This window comes from Cynara cardunculus (genome assembly GCF_001531365.2).
Source record: "Cynara cardunculus var. scolymus isolate 2C chromosome LG 11, CcrdV1, whole genome shotgun sequence".
In the NCBI taxonomy this organism is placed as follows: Eukaryota; Viridiplantae; Streptophyta; class Magnoliopsida; order Asterales; family Asteraceae; genus Cynara; species Cynara cardunculus.
The window spans coordinates 3,596,295-3,618,824 of NC_037538.1; the positions used below are offsets into that span (position 1 = coordinate 3,596,295).

Below are 22,530 nucleotides of genomic sequence, written 5' to 3' on the forward strand. Positions count from 1 at the left end.
GAACTGGTAAGTATTTGAGAAATAGATAAGTGATCATAGCCCTTCATCTGATCAAGATATGCGGTTTTGACTGAAAGCACCAAATAATTCTATGCATGGTATGCAGAAGATAGATGGATGGTTTCGTTACTTTTACAAATAGATGGAAATACAAATGCATATGTGAATCAGTGTGACTCACATATAAACTATATGTTCATATGTGAACCGTCTAATTTACATATAAATTATTAACCAATTCACATATGAAACTAATTAACTGATTCATATATACGAAGTATAGAATCACATGTGCAATTATTTACCCTCTATTCATAAAAATTACAAACTACCATTCTATTTTTGTTTGAACACCCAAAACGGCCGGCATCTGTATGTAATATGTATCGTAATTAGGATTTATCTGTTTACCGGTAGCCCAAGGGCTTGGTGAAGACTTGAAGCAAGGCGCCCTCATCGTTTCTATCCACTAAAATCCCAACTCCTCACATGTCTTCGCCTGATAATCACTCAGGGCATCTCCTATCCTCTTCTTCAAATTCCGGTAGTAAGTCGCAGCGGTGGCGGCATGAGCGCTAACCCACCGAACCCGCTCCGTTGCTTCATCTCTCTCAAAGTCCAAAATATGTCTTCACTCTCCAGTGCCAAATGTTGAAAACCAGGCCCTTCGTTGTGCTCAAAATACGTCAATATCTGACTCGTCCACGGTGTGCCGTACACCGGCTCACATAATCCGAGGATAACCGTCTCGTCATTGCAGGCGAGGCACACCGTATTCAACCAGCTCTCGATTGTTCCGATGTCTTCGCCTCCAATTTCGGCGAATTTGTGGAATCCGGTGAATGATTTTAAGTAGTTGACGGCAGAAGCGAGTTCCGGAACGGTGCCGAAGGCGTGGTCAAGGCAGCGGAGGTCGTAGTTTTGGCCGGGAAACGACGAACTCGTTTCGATCGGTTCGAATCCAGATAAGAAAGTGGATGCGATGTCGACGGTAGGTTTTGTGTAACTAATATATCGTAAAACGGCGTCGTTGTAAACTTGGACCTCGGAAATTACGACGGAATTTTCCGGTTCACCCAAGGTGATCGGTAGTGAGAAGGATTTGGCGCCATTGGAGACACTGATGGAGTAGGCAAGCTCGGCGTCGTCGACCTCAATGGCGACTGAGCGGACGGCGAGTCCGTGGGCGGCGATGAAGGCGCGGCAAGCAGCATGGGAGAAGGTTGGTATGGAGGCTGTATTGGTGTCGACGGTGGAGATGGTGGCGGAGTAAGGGGCGGTGATGAGAAAGAGGAGTTGACCGCAACGGAGGAGGTACGATGCATGGGCTTTGTTTTCGGCGGATAAATCGGATTTGGCGACAATGGGCATGCCGAGAGCCCATGAGAATCGGCGGGAGGTGTTGGTGGCATCGGAGCACCAGAACTCGACGTGGTGGAACCTTCGAACGGAGAACAAATGAGAAGGCCACGTACTAGGATTTTTATGCACAGAAAAAGTGCCCAATAAGTGAGTATATATTGTTGTGTAGCATGTTATAACTCTGTTTATACCTCATGTCCATTGGAAATTTCCATTTTAGTATACAAGCAAGGGTCATTGTCAAAAAAATATGTTCATTATGTCTTCATTTATTGAATAAACGAACTTCCCGTCATACAGTTCACACACGATTTGTTGAACGTTCGGTTCTTTTATAGGCCTATGCAATATTTATTATTAAAAAGACAAAATCCCCTTGGGCTTTGGTCCGGTAAGTTAGTACCCACACGACCACATATGATACAACTAGAGATAGCAATGGGTAGGGTAAGGGTCATTTTGTTATTGAATTCATTTAAAATAGAGGGTAAGGAAACAGTTAGTTATCTATCTCATAAACCTATTTATCTATATCCTACCCTATGCTACCCATTAAAATAATGGGTAACAAAATGGGTAATAGATAAATGGCAAAACCAAATTCCATTTTGAGCCATAAATAATACCGTTAAACTTCAAACATATATGCCAAACATAAACTCATAAATACAACAATTATTATATATCTAATTTGTTATAGTAAACATTTTAATATTACTCTAAATATAATCGTTTTATACTTTTCGTTATATTTATTTTTCTGACCTCGTCTTGCTTCTCATCTAATTTTCATGAACACTTTTACTCCATAAATATATAAAGTAATTAAATTACACATTTATATACGACATATATGATTGCATTATAATAAATATTAATATTTAACTTAATACATTTGTGTGTATATATATATATATATAGAGAGAGAGAGAGAGAGAGAGAGAGATAATTCGTTTCAAATGCAACTCATCACATTGGTACAACCAATGCAACCCGATAAATTGAGATGTTCATGGAAATGATGATAGTTCATTTATTATGATTTGAATATTTATGGAAGATGAATAAAGTTTATTAATTATGATCAATAGTTTATATTATGAAACAATCAAAACTTCTATGAAATCACATATTCATCAAATTAAATGGACGGTTGAGATTAAATTATATCGATTTTATAAATATAATAATTAAGTATTCTGTTAGAACTCAATGATTATCCTAATTATATTTCAGATTTTTTATATTTAAAATGAGATGTTTATCCTGTATTTGATTGTGTTTATCTGCAGTTAATTACACGAATTCAGATATGGGATGAAATCGGATAGGGATGAACGAGTTTAAGAGTTTTATCCAAATATTTTATAAGATAATATAGATATAGTTAGCTTTCCGCGAAAATGGAAGTTATGGAGGATACAGACTTTTCTTACATTTCACCATCTCTCTCTATATATATATATGTATACATACATACACACACACACACACACATATATATATATATATATNTAATATTTTTTCTACTAATTATATAATAATAAAATTAAACATAAACATTGAGATTTGAGATATAAGTAAAACATAAAAAGTAAAAAATTATATAAACAAAACATATAATAATTATATTATATTTCACTTGTTCTAAAAGAATTGTGTCTCGCTGATTCATAATAGATCATTTCATTCAAGTCAACAAATGTTGACGCGTTCGAACAACTATGTCTAAAGGGTATTTCTCTTTTTATCTGTTTTTGACTTTCGATTATATATATATAGATAGATCAAAAAAGAATAATAAAAAAACAAAAAAAAAGATAATAAAGAGGAACATTAATGGCAATATAAATAGTTTTTTGAGGTTAAAAAAGAGGAACATTAATGATCAAAAAATATTTTGATTCTCCCTCTTCTATAACAATATAAATAGTTTTTTGAGGTTAAAATAATCTAAGTAACAAATTTTCTAAAAAGCTCAATCATTTAATTATTAAAAAAAAATGCAACGACTTAAACATTGAACATAAAAAAAAATTCAACAACTTATTCAATCAAAAAAAGTTCAAGAACTTAATAACTTAAAATGGAACAGTTTCTTTAATTTTATGAACTTTTTCCTTATTTAAATTCAATACAAATAGTTTCTATAAATATCTCATCCATTAAAATAACTAATTAATCATAAAGATTAACTTTTGGATTAAACTATTTTAGGTTTTTAAAATAATTACAATAAGACTTTAATACTAATACATATATGTAATATAATAGTAGGGCCTAATCAAATGATAATTAATTAGTTTGTGGTAACCGTGAGATCCAATCTTAACCACAAATCAATAGATAAATTAGGAAATTTATAATTTTGGTAATTTTGAATTAAAATTTTAATGCAAGAACATTTTAGGTATTTTAAAACTCTCATCCTCCTATCTTCTCTCTCCGTCGCCCATCCTCCGGCCACCGTCCTCCAGTGATACCACAATGGTATTACAATGCATCATATACGTGTTTGGGTATCACATTGAAGTCGTTTGTGTGGTCGATCGGAGATATAACATAGTGGCATCACAATGCATCATACACGTGTTTGGGTATTACACTGAGGTCGTTTGTGTGGTCGATTATAAATGTAACACAATGATATCACAATGCATCTTATATATGCTTGGGTATCACACTGTGTCTTTTATTTAACATAGTCAATATTTTTAGGTATCACAGTGGTATCACCGGAGGACGGTGGCCGGAGAGAGGAGAGAAAATACCTAAAATGTCCTTGCATTAAAATTTTAATTCAAAATTACCAAAATTGTAACTTTCCCAATTTATAATTGATTTGTGGTTGAGATTGAATCTCACGGTTACCACAAACTAATCAGTTCTTTCTTGAATGGGTCTCATAGTAGTGTATATATATATATATATATAGGTTGGTTATTATACAATCCTTGATATTTGTGCAACCAATACAACTCAATCTCAATCGTCCATTTCATTTGATTAATATGTGATTTCATAGAAGTTTTGATTGTTTTCTAATATAAAGTATTGATCATAATTAATGAACCATATTCATCTTCCATAAATATTTAAATCATAATAAATGAACTCTCATCATTTTCATAAAATATCTCAATTTATTGGGTTGCATTGATTGTACAAATGCGATGAGTTGTATTTGAAACAAACTTTCTATATATATATATATATCTCTCTCTCTCTCTCTCTCTATATATATATATATAAAATATAAATGAAGATAATAAAACCGATATATAATAACCGATATATACGTAAAATATACAACATAGAATATATATAATTATATAATATAACTTAATTAATATATATATATATATATATATACTATATTACAAAATATTTGACAAAAAAATTTAAAAATATTTTTTTTATGTCTAAGGTACTGTTTATTGATGTATATTACTTAAAATTCAAGATTACAAGTAGAATGTAATCAGTACATTTTATTAAAGCTCTATGTTTGAATTCGTGTAACTAAGTACATAAAGACATAATTAAATACATGATGAACATCATTTCTAAATATAAACAAATCTAAAATATAATTAATATTATCATTAAGTTATAAGAGAATACTTAATTATTATCTTAAAAAATATTTTATTAAAGTAAAAATAAATTAGTTCGTTATTAAACTTTAATTAAATTATAATAAAAATTGAATTAAAGAAATTACACAAAAATAAGAACTTTTAAATAGTTAATTTAATATTAATATCGTTTATTTTTATAAATTTATATTTTATTTAAAAATAAAAACATTATCTTTTTTTCAAAACTATATAAAACCATATCATAACATCTATATAGACAAAGAATAAAAAAAAATTAAAATCAAGATATATCTTGTTACATTGTATAAATACCCTTTAATATATATATATATAATAATGATAGTTAAATATAATATATTATTCAATCGATTGGATTTTTAATATATTAATTAGTTAACAACTACTTTATCAATTAGTTTATTTGTATTTACTTAAATAAATATTTATGATATTTTAGAAAAAAATATAATCATTAAAAAATGAATAATGACGACTCACCCAGCTGGAGGAGCATATGTAATAATGATACTCAAAAACACATTAAATTTTTAAATTTGGAATTAAATTTGTAAAAGAAAAAAGAAAAATAGAAAAAGTCGTCTTCACACCCGCCGACGGCTCTTCCAAAACTCTCCTCAGTCCACCTTCTCCCTCCGGTCTCTCTCTCTAGATCGCATCTTTCCCTCCGTAAATCTTCCCATTTTTACTTCGATTGCATACTGATTATCAGCTGTAAGTGAAATTGGCCGTTAACCGATCGCTGTGCCGTTTCGGAGTTGGTGTTTTTGGATTAGGATCGAGAACCGAACGGGCAGGATCTAGAGTCAGAAACGCCTCTCTGCTGGAACTGATCGGAGTAGAGAGGACATGGCGTTGTCAGGTATGAGGGGTTTATCTGTCTTCATCTCCGATGTTCGTAATTGCCGGAACAAAGAACAGGAACGCCTTCGTGTTGATAAAGAGCTGGGCAATATCCGTACTCGCTTCAAAAATGAAAAGGTTAGTTAGGTTTTTTTTTATTCGATACTAATATACTCTAAGCTTTCTCTAGGTTGATGTAATTTTGTATTTGTGAAAAGTGCAATTTTTAATGTACACACTGTTGCATATTAGCTTTATATGGGTTTCTGAATGCGTAATTAGGTTCAATTTTAGGCTAAGTGAATTTTCGAGCTAGGTTTAGTTGATTTTGTTAGCTGTGCGTGTAATTGGAGTTAAGAGGACCGCTACCCCAGTTTCTGTTGCTGAGCTGAATTGCTTAGCAAGATGACTTTGAAGTAACTCAAATATGCATAATGCTTAAATTCGATAAGGAAATATCAAAACACTAGAGCAGACAAACTTGTAGACGAGACTAGGACATGAATTGGTGCTGCAATGTAGTTATGGCAAAATAACTTTCCAGGTCTCATTGGACTAACAGAAAATTTGGATGCTTGGTGTAATGGGAATGGGTGGGGGAAATATTGTGGATATCTTTTCAGTTCCCAAGGGTTGCCTAAGATGTATATGTTTCATGCCTTTGGAATTGGGACCAATACTGAAAAAATGACGCATTGCTACTAATGTTTATTATATTTCCATCGCAAGGAAAATGCAAAAATAACCACTTTCGTTTATCTGGTAATAATTGAAACACTTCTATTTCTGAAACTTGTAAGCTTTTGTTCCAAAGTCATTGCAAAATCTCTATGATTTTGTTGGTTCATAAGATTTACTTTAGTTTGAAAGCTAAAATTCAAAAAGTAAATATTCTCTCTATTTTGTATCGTTGGAATACTACTTTAGACATTTGACTTCTTCTTAAACATTTATGTTAATATGTCCACAGGGTCAATTTTTAGCAACTTTTAAGGGGTGGATGGGCTAAATAACACGAGTGGATGAACCTGCAACATGCATTAGGGTAGTGTGTGATCTTAAATTTCAACAATTTTTAGGGGTAATTTGAACCGGATGTTTGTGTAGCAAGTGCATGCTTTATGTATTTAGATGTTCAGGCACCGAAAAGCAACACGTGCATATGGTTGATGGTTGTTAAACTTCAAAATATAAGATGGATATGTTGCCTCATGAGCATATCATGGATTAGAAACAGGATATCTAAAAGGTATCTGTTGCAAGAATTGAGTGGAAATGGGCTTATTTGATATAGTTTAGTCAATATGTTATCCTCTTGGGGATGAATAACTGAAGAATGGTGATGCTCACCAAGTGGAAGCCAGAAGGAAGGATAACGGTAGCCACAAATAAGATGAGTTGTTGGGTAGAGGAATATTATAGATTAAGTTACAATCTAAGGACTTGACTTGGACACAAAAATGTGGATAATGCAATGTAAATAGCCAAACCCATCTAAGCTAGGTTCTAACTAAGGAAAAATGGCGACATGTGGTAAGCTGCAAAAATAGAAATAGGACTACTTCGTAACATAAGATAAACTAATCCGCCTGAGAGGAGGAGGCTTAGGAGAACTGCTCATGAATGAAGTAAACTGACTCCTATGAATTTCTGCAAATTCTCTTCGATGTTTATCTTGGAAGAGTTAAAAAAGAAAATAATGAAAAAGAAAAGGCTATGTCATAACTACGTAGTTAACATGCCAAAGTAGTAGCCATCACTAAACATTCACCTTACAAATTTCCTTGTGTCATGCAATGATATTTTTTCCTTCATGTTCTTTTCCTTGGTGTATGTAGAAGCATTTGTATAACTTGTTGCACCTGTGGCTTTTCATGTTCCAAATTCCCCATTTGTGTTATTTCTTTTGACCACATGCTTTCTCTTATCAGAAACCTAGCAGCATGATTTATTTTGGCTAAACAAAGGAATATTTGTAGTCAAGACTTGGCTTGACTCTGGGGGATTGCAAATTATATTGTGTTACTTTGCATGATTTTATGGGGTAGCAAGAAATTGTATATCAAGAGTGCTGATATAATTCACAAAAGCCAAAGAAGATGATGAAATGAGGGGTTGTCACTAGTCATAGTAGCTTAGTTTGAGGTTGTAAGGAGTAGCAACCGGCAAGGTTTTGTTTGTATGAGATCTACTGAAGGATAATTGTGAAGAGGATATAGAGCCATATAGGAGTTTGAACTTGAAGACATCATCCATTAAACTACGATTATGGTGAATACTACAAAATCTTAAAAACCATATCTGCATTTAAGACATGCATTGAATTTCTTTTTGAATTTTATGCTTATTTTTGTTGTTCTATTTTGCTTCTACCATAAAATTTAATTAAAAAATAGCTTCACCCTTTTAGACTACATAGAGGAGTTGTACCCCACTTATGACCTGCATGAATGATGTATGGCATATCATTTTTAAGGTCCAGCAACGAAGTAGATGATTGGCATCTATGTGCACCGGAAGAACCTATATAACTTGGCAGTTAGCAATAAATTCTTCTTAACCAAGAACGCGGTTATAGGTTATACAAGCATGCTTTAAACATGATGGTTAAATCCTTACAAATTCCCACTCTCTAGATCATTATTCTTCAAAATTGGAGATACTGTGACTTCCTGTTGGTAACGTGGAAGTATGAAAATAATCATCATTGTCTATAAGCAACTCTGCAAATGAAATTACTTGATGGGGTGGTATTCCAGTATAAATGTCAAAACTCTCCTACTTGTCTTCAGCCAGTGATCTTTTGTACTTGTTCTACTCACTCACAGGGTTTGACACCATATGAAAAGAAGAAATATGTTTGGAAGATGCTATACATATATATGCTAGGATATGATGTTGACTTTGGTCACATGGAAGCTGTATCCCTAATATCTGCACCGAAATATCCAGAAAAGCAGGTATGATACATATTCGTTGTTACGTGTAAATATTGCAGTTCAATTGATCTGCTCCGAAGTCTTTTAGGTTTCCCTTTTACTACTTATTTTTAACTTCTCCCAATGATGCGACTCCTGCAGGTTGGGTATATAGTGACATCATGCTTGCTCAACGAGAATCATGATTTTTTAAGACTAGCAATTAATGCAGTCCGTAATGATATTATTGGTCGCAATGAAACTTTTCAGTGCCTGGCATTGACACTGGTATGGATATAGTATAAACCATGATTTTGTAAAATCTACATATTTATTTATGTAAGCATGTGGCTTTTATTTCTTTTTGCTTTACACTTGCTTGATTCTCTACAGCCATCATACATAAGAATGTCAGCGATGTTCACACAGTCTCGACTTTGACCTACCGAGACCTAAATGTTACTAGTAAATATTTAGGAATTGTTTGCAGGATCCTTTAATGCTTAGGTAATACTCTAAACATTAAATACATTTAGTAAGAACTATATAAGAATCATGTATGTTATTTGTAGCTAAACAGATTCCTGTTTATGAATTGGCTATTAAGGTCGGTTAATATATGGCAAAAGTGGTTTTATAGATTCGCACATCCGTGAGGCTTTTAATTTAATTCCAATAAGCAGATTTATTAATGTCGGTTGAATATTACCAAACTCACCTAGAATATTTATTATGCAATATCCGAAGATAAAAGCTGGAAGCACTTTTTGGTGTTCTCTAGCAGTGGTATGAAGTACAAAAAGCAGAAGTCATAATGTAGTTCTTGAAGTTGTCTTCCAGCGTAATGATTTAATGACCTAGACTTTTGTTTGTATATAATGGTAGAATTTGACCTTGATGTACTGCCAACATGATGACTTTTACAATTAAGAAATGTTTTAATATTAATTTTTGTGCGTCCCATTGTTCTTCCTGTTGAGTTCTGATTGTAAAACTGTTACATTGTGCCAATTGTTTTTATCTAGATACATAAATTAGGATGCACTTGCAATCTCTCCCTCAAAAGTTTTCTTTTATCACTCTAGCATGGGCAAAATGTTCACTTTGTATCATAAATGTATGATACACATGCTAGAGAAAGAAGTTATTTTCATTTGAAAGTTAAAGAAATTTCGTTTCTTACAGGTTGGGAATATTGGTGGTAGAGAATTTGCTGAATCACTAGCACCTGACGTCCAAAAGTTGCTTGTAAGTTGAAAAAATGTGGAATCAGTTGTCTTAAAATTAAAATATGGTACTTACTCTGTTTACCTTAGATTTCAAGTAGTTGCAGACCACTAGTGAGAAAGAAAGCTGCCCTATGTCTACTACGGCTGTTCAGGAAAAATTCTGATGTTGTGAATGTAGATGGCTGGTATGCTTGTTTCTAGGATTACTGTTTCCTAATTTCTTTTAGCTTTTCCTCTGATTGTATTCATTGGCTCAAACTTGCAGGTCAGATCGGATGGCGCAACTATTAGATGAACGTGATATTGGTGTTTTGACATCATCAATGAGTCTTTTTGTTGCTTTGGTGTCCAACAACCATGAAGCATATTGGAGTTGTCTTCCAAAGTGTGTTAAAGTTTTGGAAAGGCTTGCTAGAAATCAGGATGTACCTCAAGAATATACATATTATGGCATTCCTTCTCCATGGCTTCAGGTTTGTGCCTGCATTTCCTTCAACTTCTTTTCATCAATAAGAGATCAATGATTGTCATGATCTGGTCTCTACGTCTGGCCTGAGTTTACAACCATATTCAGCAGTCTTGCTTAGGACAATTTCAAGGGTCACCTGTTCCTATGGCACTAAGCCGTACAACACTGGGGATTGATCATTTAATGACCATTAGAAGACTACATCCCAAAATCTGAAAGGTCAAATGGAAACCTCACTTGAAGAAACTTGGTAATAACATGTCTAAACTGAAATATAACCCCTACAATATTTATTCTTCGTAACCAAAACAACTCTCATCACAAATTCGCTGGTCAGCCTTGATTACTTGCCGGAAGAAAAGCATAATGCAAGCAATTGCCCGATCTGGATGAAAAAGAACAATAAAATGTATCAGAAACGAAGTCCAATGAAGATGAACATTTAGTGTACCTCCAAAGGAACTACTTACAGAAAGAGTTAAGGTCGAGTTAAAAAAGGGTTGGTTTTCCTTTTGTTGCTGACAGTATTTGGTTGGTTTGACAGATTTGTTTTGTTGGTTTTTTGTTCTCGACTTGCTTCTGGTCTTTGGATCGTTTGGGTGTATCTTGGCTGATGTGATTTGATTGGATTGATAGATTTGGCTTCTATTTGTTTTTTCTTTTTGTTCCTTTATTCTCTGGATCTCGATTGTTTTCCCAATTTGTTCCTCAGTTTCTAATGGACTCCCTGGTTATTCACTTATTCTGCACTCTGATTCTGTGTGATTGAAATATGGGAAAGTGATTAACTCGTTATGAGAATTTTATGTGTTGATTGTCAAGTTGGGAATGATCGACATCTGGAGTGCTGGAGATAGAATTAGGATTATGGTTTTGTTAGCTTCTATTATGCTTATCTGTTTAGGCCCACAACACATAGTTGTATAATATATACGGGAGTTTCTTTTCAGTGATAGAAGTTGGATTAACCATAGACATTTGCATAACGATTCTAGATTGGACCTGCTCAAAATTATTCTTAGTTGATGCTCTGTGTCATCCAGAATGAGATAAGTCTTTAGGGGGTGATTTATGCAACATATCTATTTTAATGCTCATTTGGTTTGTGCAGGTCAAAACAATGAGGGCCCTTCAGTATTTCCCAACTGTTGAAGATCCAAGCACAAGAAGAGCATTGTTTGAGGTATATTTTAGTAAAAAATCTTCTCTCTCCAGGTTAAGTGCTAGATTAGATGAGTAAGATGACACTGATAAAGCTTGTCTGTGGTGGTTAGGTTCTACAACGAATACTCATGGGAACAGATGTGGTGAAAAATGTTAATAAGAACAATGCTTCTCATGCTGTATTATTCGAAGCTCTTGCACTTGTAAGTTCCTTCCACATCTCAACCATTAAAACTTGAATGAAGTTCAACTGCTTGATATGCCCAAAGTCTTGCTGAATTCTCGAAAACTTCACCTCTCCAACTTCGTTACTACTTACTAGTTTAGATCAACCCCTGTAATTTTTCAAGATCCAAATGATATTCATAGCATTTTTTCTCCGAGGGTCAAATTTATCTATAATCTTGGGATGATTTACCCTTTTATGGATCAAATCTGCCTGCAAGCAGCCAAAAAAAGAAGCTTATGCTAAAAGTCTTATATTTGGTATTGGCATTCACTGGCCTAAGCTTAATGTTGCTTCAACCATCCATTGAAGGTCATGCATCTTGATTCTGAGAAGGAGATGATGTCTCAATGTGTGGCGCTGCTTGGGAAATTTATAGCTGTGCGTGAGCCGAATATCCGGTATTTGGGTCTGGTAAGTTATTAAGCAGTGGAGTGATACAGACTTTCCTCTTCCTTTTTATCCTTGTAGGTGCACTGACTCAAAGGTCAAGGCTTCTAGTATAAAGTATATCTTATTTTTTCTCTCGGGCTACAAATCTAATGGCAATAGCTGGTGAAAATGGCTCGTGCAGGAGAATATGACTCGAATGTTGATGGTTACAGATGTTCATGAGATAATCAAAAGACATCAAGCACAAATTATCACCTCACTGAAAGATCCTGATATCAGGTGAGACTTGCTTGTAATCACGTCATTTTTTGTAATGTTTTACATTTTGTTAATGATATCTTCATCAACAACAAAAAAAAAATACTTCCCTTTGCAGTTTTGTTCAAAGTGTAAACTTATTGCATCTACATTATTTTTCTTTATGCAATTTTCAGCCATATCCTGTTCTACTTCATTCAGATTGAATTGCTCAGTTGCATCTCAAGTTCTAGTATAGGAACATGATGCCCCCAAATTCCCAAATGTTGCTTGTTACAATAGTGCTGTCTTTCCAAATAGACAATAAACTATCCTGGATATACATTTTGATATGAATAGCAAAAATTCTTCTACCTACATAATCATTTGGGGAATCCCTGAGACAATCTCTTCAAAAATGGGATCCTTTGTTAATGTGTTGATCACAATTTCTCGATATTTCCCCATACTAATCCACCTCTCTCTAATTAGTACTTGTAATCTTTTCCAACGCATGTTGTCATCATGGACACCAATACACCATAGATATCCAAATTATGTGATTTTACTTATGTTTATATTCATATCCACGTATGTGCTTAGACATCACTTTGCTAATAGATTTCTTTGGTAAATACTGTGATCTTGTATTGATGTAGACTAAGATGGCATAATTATTTCACTCATATTTGTTCATATCCTTTTGATATCTATGCACCGTCGAAGAGGAGACTTTGAGAGAAAGAGGGTACATTTTTGTAGTTTGTTATTAGTGGGATAAAAGTGTTGTTATGATGAATACTCAGGGTCCATCTCTTAATGTTGGGTGCTCATCTGCTGGGAGGGACTCAGTAGGAACGGGATTGATATAATGGCTATCACTTTGAGATTACGTTTTGCTCTTGGGTCTGTCATATCCTTTTTAATGAGAGATCTAAAATTTCTATGTTTGCTTCCTGTTTGACTCTCTCAAATTCAGTATCAGGAGACGATCTCTGGATCTTCTTTATGGCATGTGTGATGTCTCAAATGCCAAAGACATTGTTGAAGAATTATTGCAGGTACCCAATTGCTTGACTTAAACCTTCTCCACTCTAGTATGGTATTGAAGTGTGAAGAGTTGTTATCATATGGTATTGAAGTGATTGTGAAAGCAAATACATAATGCCACTGACACACATCTGGTTTTAGTATCTTGGCACAGCAGATTTTGCAATGCGTGAAGAGTTGGCACTGAAGGCTGCTATTCTTGCCGAGAAATTTGCCCCTGATTTATCATGGTATGCGGTTCTATCTAATTAATCACATCTAAGGTCATAACTGTAAAATTGTCCAGTTGACTCGGGCAGGTCTTGTCAATCACATCTAAGGCCATAACTGTAAAATTGCCCAGTTGACTCGGGGATGAATATGTAGTAAAATTTCATATGGCTCTGTAAAAGGTGTTCAAAAGAAGATGGTGATGATTTCAGAAGCACAGATTGCTTGGGTGAGGTTAGGTCTTGTATAACAAAATCTCAAGTACCGCTGAATTCGATTGAATTCTTTACGGTGGAAGATTCAGAACTTTATGTTCTAGTCGGTTATTGTTAATTTAAGTATTTGTAGGAAAAGTTTAATTGCTAGTGGGATGCTATTATTGTCCAGGAATGTATCTCTGAGAATAGCTTGATATGTAAAACTACAACCCACCTTGTACAGAACCACATTCTGAATATAAGTTGTACTTCCAATATGTATTAGGATTTTGAACTGAAATGAGGCCCTTTTCACTTTTTGGCTTTCCAACTCATGAGATATTGTCACCTGCCATTGTTTTATGATTTTCCCCCAAATGAAGATATGAAGTGTTGGCTTTTTGAATTAACATCCGAGTGCCTACCTGCACTCGGTTTTTCTTGGCTATTTAAATTACAAAATTGGAAAAGTGCTTTACATAATTGTAAAACATCCAAATATGTTATTATATTGCAGAACTGCACTTCACATAATGTTGAAGTATAATCTTAATAAAAAAATATGACACACACACACACACATATATATGTATGCATGTATGTGTGGGGAAATGCATCTTTTTGCCATGACATCATGCTGATTGATGAGACATGCCACTTGTTGAGCTGAAACTAGCATTGTGGAGAAACACATTCGAATCTGAAGGTCTTAGATTAGTACTAAAACCAAGGAGAAGAGGTGCTTTAGTGCTTTTGATTTTTGAATAGGGAGATGAACGACGTGATGAGCATGTTTCTTGTATTTTCTGTTCACGATCAACATACTTAGTACTTACTGTAGTGCCACCAAAAGACATGTACGCAATGTGAGTTTTAACATCTCTTTCCAAAAAAAATGTAAATTTTAACATCACAACATGTACACAGAACGAGTGTTATAAGAAATTATTAGAGTATTAGACTGGTGTTAGGGTAGTTTGATAATTTCTATTGTTCTAGTCTAGTATAAATAGGTGTTTCATGTAATCTTTTTCATTCAATCAATACAATCACATTTCTCATTTGGGTAAAACATCTTTCTCGGTTGGATCTTCCACCAAGAGAAATCGTGAAGAACATCTCTGATTCTTACGGTTTTTCTTCTGGATCGTGTTATTTCTTCTCTGAAAGAAATGTAAAGTTATGTGATTCCCACACAAGGATGTGTACAATTAGAAATGAAGATATTTGTGAATAGGTTGTGGTGGCAGCAATCAAGGGGACACTAAATCAACACTGTTGAAGGTGGTTTGGTCATCTCCAATGTAGAGACCTTTGGAGGCACCAATTAGAACTTGTATGTTGGTGCAGGCATCAGGAGAGGTAAGGGTAGGCTAAGATTAACATGGGGAGTTGTGTGTAGAGATCTGAACTACTGGAAATACCAAATGGTTGTCCTTAGATAGAAAGCATGGAGAGTAGGATCCATGTTCCAAATGTGTGGGAGTTCACCTCTTTGGGATAAGAGGCTTGTTGTCAATCACATATGGGAATTTGACCACTGTAAATATTAACACCTGTCTACATAAGCATTCTATAGTTGAATGCCGAAACATCTGTTGGAAGTTACAATAACATATTAAACTAGTAGTAATGTCACTGCTGATAGATAGAAAGACAAATTCTGTAAAGCAAAGAGAAGCCTAGAGCCTATTTCTTTTTCACGATTGCAATTAATCATAACAAAGGATGTTCAAATTTTTATTATATATGAAAAACAATAAAACTCACCTTTGGCGCAGGTGCCTGTGTTGTCTCACGGGAAAATATCATGTGAACATCGTAGGTGATTCACATGGATTATTTGGTTCTAATTTTTGACTGCTTTTGATTCTCTTGAATTTGAGAAACTTTGTCTTTGGAACTTTATATTCTATACACAAATGTTCTGTTGGCCTTCGGCTAAACCTTCATCCTCTTACATATATGTATCTGTTTTTCACTTCCATAATTTACATTCAGGTATGTGGATGTTATACTCCAGTTGATTGACAAAGCAGGAGATTTTGTCAGTGATGACATTTGGTTTCGTGTTGTGCAGTTTGTGACAAACAATGAGGACCTTCAGGTACCTTGATATCTTGCTACTATCTGATATTTGGACATGTATTCAAGTCATTGTTAAGTTGTAGGACTCGCTCTAATCATATAATTTCATTAGCCTTATGCAGCACTCAAAGCCAGAGAGTATCTTGATAAGCCGGCCATACATGAGACAATGGTGAAGGTATGTAAACTTCATTTGTATTAATTTATTCTCTTTTATCTTGGATTCTAGCGTGGAGAATCTAAACTACAGAAATTTTCATGTTTGGACATTGTGTAAAGAAAAGAGATGCCATGGGCTGTTGCCACTGCCTAACTCGATCTGTCAGTATGTAGTAGTTTCATAGGGAGTAGGTTAGAGGTACACTTTCTGGGTAGCAAAGTCATTTTCAAATAATGGTAACATCTTTTACAGATTGGTCAGTTCTATATGTTAGACAAAATGACAGACTCACTGAGACATGTCCTATAGCTCTGGCGGCTCTCCTATACCAGTTTTTGATTCATCTTATTTTCTATGTTGCATTCTATATTTACGAATATAATACCATTTCTCCTCAAACTTGTCTGTCAAGGATTCGAGGTTTATCATTTATAGTTAAATCACTAGACCTTTGTATATATAAGGAGAATCTATGCATCAAATGTGTCCTTTTGGGGTTTGTAGTAACAACTTCAGTGATAAGTGAATATAAACATTTCAAAATTTGCTCTATTTTAGGGCATTTATATTCACTATCACAACTCATGTTCATATTAAGGTAAGCGTTAAGGCTAAGAATTTCTTTCCTTACCCATCAAGCACTTTAGAAATCTAAATTTTGTTCGCAAACTAGATTGAAACAGATAGTCCAACTTCTATTCTATTAGCTAAGATCAATTTTGAGACATGTCGAAATGGGGTTTCTTGGTTGAACAGGTTAGTGCTTATCTGCTTGGGGAGTACAGCCATCTTTTGGCCAGAAGACCTGGTTGTAGTCCAAAGGAGATTTTTAGCATCATACATGAGAAGCTTCCTACTGTATCGTACGTGTACCTTCTTGATTATGCTTTTATCCATGTGATTGTTATTGGGTAATCATCTAAGACCTGCTTATTTGTTCAGAACACCAACAATCGCTATTCTTCTTTCAACGTATGCAAAGATTTTGATGCACTCACAGCCACCGGACCCAGAATTGCAGAATCAAATTTGGGCAGTATACCACAAGTCTGTTTACAATTGCTTGAGATTATTTCATGCTATATTTATGAATTCACAGTCTCTTTAAACACAAATTCTCATCTCTTCAGATATGAAAGTTGCATTRATGCTGAGATACAGCAAAGAGCAGTTGAGTACTTTGCATTGAGTAGGAAAGGTGCAGCTCTAATGGATATATTAGCTGAAATGCCTAAATTCCCAGAGCGCCAGGTATATATATGGTCTGGATTTGTTCAGATATATATCCTTCAGCGTTTTCCTTACACTGGCAAAGTACTTTACAACAGTCAGAGCAAAAGGAGTCTCCTTTCACGACTACTGTCAAGTAGAGGGAGAAAGTGTTCTCATTCTAGCAAGGCAGTCATCAAAACATACAGCATAAATCACAAAACTAATTCAAATAAGAACTTCCTTTTGAAACTCAGTCTACTGACTATTGGGGCTTCTTAACTCTTCTGAAATCGGCTATACTATTAGTTTAGTTTGCTGGATGCACCTACACTCTGTTGGGCGCATTCATGGTGATTGTTTTTAACTTTAATGTTCTTTTTGAAGTCCTCGTTGATTAAAAAAGCCGAAGACACTGATGCTGATACAGCAGAGCTAAGTGCTATCAAGATGCGGACACAGCAGCAGGCATCTAATGCTCTGGTGGTTACCGATCAGCGCCCTGCAAATGGCGCTCCACAAGTGAGCCAACTTGCTATGGTTATGGTCCCTAGCATGAACGATGTGGTGAGTTTTTCTACACACTGGAAAATCACAGACCTTGAATAATTTTAGTTCTGGTTAGATATTGGTCTATAATTTTGTGCATTTACAGGATCATGCTTCTGTTGACCAACCGGTGACCCAGGCCAATGGGACTCTGAGTGTTGTTGATCCACAACCCTCTGCTCAGGATCATGCTCATGTTCGTTCTGCTGCTCCTGCTGCTGATATCCTTGGGGATCTTTTAAGCCCACTGGCTATTGAAGGCCCTCCTGGTGGATCTGCTCCTTCAGAGCAGAATAGTGTTTCTGGACATGAAGGTACACTTGGTGTGGATGATGCTTTAGCTCTTGCACCTGTTGGAGATCATGAACATACAGTCCAGGTACTTTCTTCTTCTTGCTTACACCCTGACTAACTTTATTGGTCTTCAATATCGTTTATCTGATTCTGAACCTTGTGTTATGCTGTTTTCAGCCAATAGGAGATATTGCAGAAAGATTTCATGCATTATGCCTTAAAGATAGTGGGGTGCTATATGAGGATCCCTATGTTCAGGTAATTCATTTTTGAGGGTTGAATTCAACAGTCAAGTATTGCAGCTTCTTGTTGTATCTGTTGCTATACCCAAAAGGATCTCAGGTAAATAAATCTTGCATTGCAATTTTTGGATGTTTTCCCAGATTGGCATCAAAGCAGAATGGCGAAGTCACCAGGGTCGGCTTGTCCTTTTCTTGGGAAACAAGAATACTGCTCCACTTGAATCGGTACATGCAGTGATATTACCTCCATCCCATTTGAAGCTGGACCTCTCGCCAGTACCAGAAATTGTACCTCCACGAGCACAGGTCAGACAGCACTGGTGCTTGATGCCTGGTTGACCAGTCGCACATTGTTCTTTTTTATTATTTAATCTTGGTGTTTTCGTAAGTCAGTTTTCTTTGTAATTGTTTAGGTTCAAATCCCACTTGAAGTAGTAAATCTCCGCCCAAGTAGGGATGTTGCTGTTCTCGACTTCTCCTACAAGTTCGGTACCAGTTTGGTATGTAGTTATGTTTTTTGTGCTATTCTTCATCTAAAAAGGTTTTGGTGTAAATGGTATTTACTTTTTCAAATTTCCCTTGACACAGGTTAACAATAGACTTCGCCTTCCTGCAGTCTTGAACAAATTTCTTCAGCCAATTCAAGTATCTGCTGAGGAATTTTTCCCCCAGTGGAGATTGCTAACTGGACCACCTTTGAAACTTCAAGAAGTGGTTCGTGCCTTTTGCATGTGTTAAATAGTATATTTTGGCTGTGTCAGCTGTTAGGCTACATTCTAACAAGCATGGGTTTTTTTAGTACCAACATAAGACAAACAGAGGGGTTTGGAATTCCGTTAACTAACAAGAACCATAATGGGGGTGCAAATGCACATGTTGCACGGGCGGGGAAGTTAGTGGAGGCACGGCATTGTATGCTAATACTTTAATTTCCAATGGTGCTTTAAATTCCATTTTGTTATAGTTTGATAGCACGTATTCTTCCATCGCCGTTACATCATTTTTAGGATATTATGTGATTTTTTCATCATAAAATTGAACAGGTTAGAGGTGTGAGACCGATGTCATTGGGAGAGATGGCAAATTTGTTCAACAGTTTGAGGTTGATGGTTTGTCCTGGACTGGTAAGTTCTTTATAGTATTATGAAGACAATATTCCTTTAGCATTGGTAATATAGACGCACTCTGTGTTCCTTGCTTCAATTTTGCTTTCTTTTCAGGATCCAAATGCAAGTAATTTAGTTGCAAGCACAACCTTCTATTCTGAAAGTACACGAGCCATGTTATGCCTGGTAAGTATTTATATAATTTTAGCTAATTCTTTTTCATGGATGGTATAATCAGTGATGCAAAGACCAATGCTTATGCCATATATCAGATAGTCACACTTCAATTTTACTTCTGTGAACTCAAATCACCCCACCCCCATAAACTTAAAGAAGAGAACACGTACACCTTATCATGTCTAAATTTCAAGTCCCGATTGAAACCAATCCAATAAAGAAACAAATCTATTCAACAAGCAAAAAAGGAGAGGCAAACCTCCTGGCTGTCTCTGCACTCCTACCTCCTTTATCACTGAGCGGTCATTCTTTCTTTATAAAGATGGTTTTACGCTTTTCTTTATTTGCAATTGAGAAGAAGGAATTCATATTGGAATGACTTATTTTTGAGGATACAATATCTACACCCCCTTTTCTGTATTGATTGCAGTCCTTTTAACTTCGAATGTCAAACATGTATTTAACAAAGTTATTGTTCTTTTTTGTTCTTCTACTGTTTTAACAACGATTTTTTGGTACTTACCACTTGTTTTATTCATATGAATCTTAAATTAGGAAGTAGTTTCTTTGACATTATAGTCAATATGGGCAACTGAAAGAAAGGAGTATTTGTTATTATATAATTGTCAAGCATAAAGCTTGGTGGTGTTTGGTTCCACGGAGATCATTGGTTCTATTGCCTCACCTTTCTTTCTCCTCTCGACATCATAGTTGTTGCTCTAGGCATCACCATCTGTTATTACCTTTTGACAAAGTAAAGCTTTTTGTTGTAATCAAGTATTGGTTTTAAACTCTGCGACTCTTCTCTTTCGCAGGTAAGAATTGAAACCGATCCAGCTGACAGAACACAGCTCCGCATGACAGTGGCATCAGGAGATGCCACACTCACGTTTGAGTATGTTTTCAGTTTTGGATTTCATTTCAATACGAGAAAAAATAAGGGTTATTTAGCTAAATGAACTCCCGACAAGTGTTTTTAAATCCATAACTTTCTGACAAGTTTATAGGCGTTCTTATCTATAAGGGATCATTCAAGTATATAACCTTAATTGAGATTTTAATTAAATTCACGACCTCCTGGCCTGTTAAAGATAAAAACAGCCTCATGCTCATCAAAAGGTCATGGATTTAATTAAAATCTCATTTAAAGTTATATGCTTATAGGGTTAGGTTTAGGGGAAAACCACACAAAAATAAAAAACTGAGAAACACCCTGGTAACCATTCAATAGTACAGTATGCACATGTGCATTCAAGTAATTTGTCCAATATGCACCTGTGCATAACATGCACACGTGCATAGGTTCATAAAACATCTCCAATTACTTGTATGCACATGTGCATACCGTTCAGATGAATGGTTACCAAGGTGTCACTCAAATTTTCATTTTTTTGGGAGTTTCCCCTGAACCTCACTGTTTACTTAAATATACCTGTCCTTTTTGTCTACATAATGAGCGATGGTATTCTCAAAACCTGTCAGAAGGGTGTGGATTTGAAAAAAGACCCTGCCAGAAGGTCATTTTAACCAAAGGACAGGTGTGTACACATGGAGACATAATGTAAGTACATGTGTAAACAGGTTGAAGGAATTCATCAAGGAACAATTAGTTAGCATTCCTACAGCTGCAAAACCTTCTGCACCTGTGGCTCAGCCAACTACTCCAGCCATTGCAGCATCAGACCCGGGGGCTATGCTCGCTGGTTTGCTGTAAAAAACTTTGAACAGAATATCATCAAATACAATCCCATTGTCAACAAACTGTAAAATGGTTTATATTAGAAGCAGGCAATGATACAAACAAGCGTGGGCTGGCGGCGGGATTAAAAGGTAAGCTTACAAACGAGCGGCATAGCAATAGAGTTGGATTTGAGAGGGGTTTGATGAGTGGGATTTTTTTCAGGTTGTGTTATTAGGTCATGTTTTCTTTCTCATTTTTGGTGGTGAGGGTTTATCTGTTTATATAAGTTTTTTTTTCGGTCTTTTCCTTCGGTTAGTTTTCAACATTTACCTTTGATATTTATTTAAGGGTCATGTTGCAATTGGATCAAATTGGTTGTGTAATATGAATAGGATGTGAAAAATTGCCAAAGGGTTGAAGTTGACTGTAACTTTATAATTGCATTTGGTTGCCGATTGATTTGTAGTTTTGATTTGCACCTTTTATGTGGATGTGTTAATAGAGATAGAAGCAACTGCCACACATCCCCCCTAAGATATACAAAATTCCTTCAAGTACAAGTAAATTTGCATAATTCAACACTTTTTTTTTTTTACCAAATAACACATATGGGGATTTGTAAAAACAAGTATAAACAATTTTGTGATATACATGTGAAAAATATATTCTGTTAAAGTGAATTTATTTCATCTGTCATGCTGTCATATGATCTCAAAAAATCATATAAAATAAAATTTGACTATGCCACCACATTATCGAATTATTAGAAGAATAACTATCATAATGAAATAACTTCTCTTCTTATTTTGGGTAACCGTAGATATTTGATTTGAACATAATATTTTCACAAAATGTATACTTTCTTCGACATTTTAGATATCGACCATAAGTTTTGACACACAATTTTTTTTCCAAATATTTGTATTTACTCATATATAGAGAATTTTGTGAACATCTAAAACTTTCACATTTAAAAGTTCGAACATATATTTCTGAAGAATCTTATCAAAATTAATGTTCAAAATTCGGAGATATAGTTAGTGATGAAATTTAAATAACAGTATCTTATCATTTTAACGACAAAAAAAATATGGTCAATAAACATT

At 34.9% G+C, this 22,530-nt stretch overlaps 1 protein-coding gene and 1 pseudogene across 2 annotated transcripts; one reads left to right on the forward strand and one right to left on the reverse strand.

Moving 5' to 3' along the window:
* Window positions 1-407: 407 nt before the first annotated feature.
* LOC112520967 lies at window positions 408-1,452 on the reverse strand (annotated as a pseudogene).
* A 4,068-nt stretch (window positions 1,453-5,520) lies between these two features.
* Window positions 5,521-21,888, forward strand: LOC112520769 (AP-2 complex subunit alpha-1-like). 2 transcript variants are annotated; one of them, XM_025129319.1, is made up of 27 exons: window positions 5,521-5,963; window positions 8,654-8,785; window positions 8,906-9,031; window positions 9,929-9,991; window positions 10,060-10,157; window positions 10,238-10,445; window positions 11,553-11,624; window positions 11,716-11,808; window positions 12,144-12,245; window positions 12,406-12,503; window positions 13,441-13,522; window positions 13,653-13,741; window positions 15,920-16,025; window positions 16,119-16,184; window positions 16,923-17,029; window positions 17,109-17,213; window positions 17,297-17,417; window positions 17,763-17,942; window positions 18,031-18,303; window positions 18,396-18,476; window positions 18,602-18,766; window positions 18,874-18,960; window positions 19,049-19,174; window positions 19,504-19,584; window positions 19,681-19,752; window positions 20,559-20,638; window positions 21,325-21,888. In XM_025129319.1, the coding sequence occupies exons 1-27, from the start codon at window positions 5,832-5,834 to the stop codon at window positions 21,455-21,457; spliced, it is 3,078 nt and encodes a 1,025-aa protein (XP_024985087.1). In that variant the 5' UTR covers window positions 5,521-5,831; the 3' UTR covers window positions 21,458-21,888. The 2 variants fall into 2 exon arrangements, with proteins under 2 accessions (XP_024985087.1, XP_024985088.1); XM_025129320.1 differs by having other exon boundaries at window positions 5,947-5,963; window positions 10,071-10,157.
* Window positions 21,889-22,530: the final 642 nt, after the last annotated feature.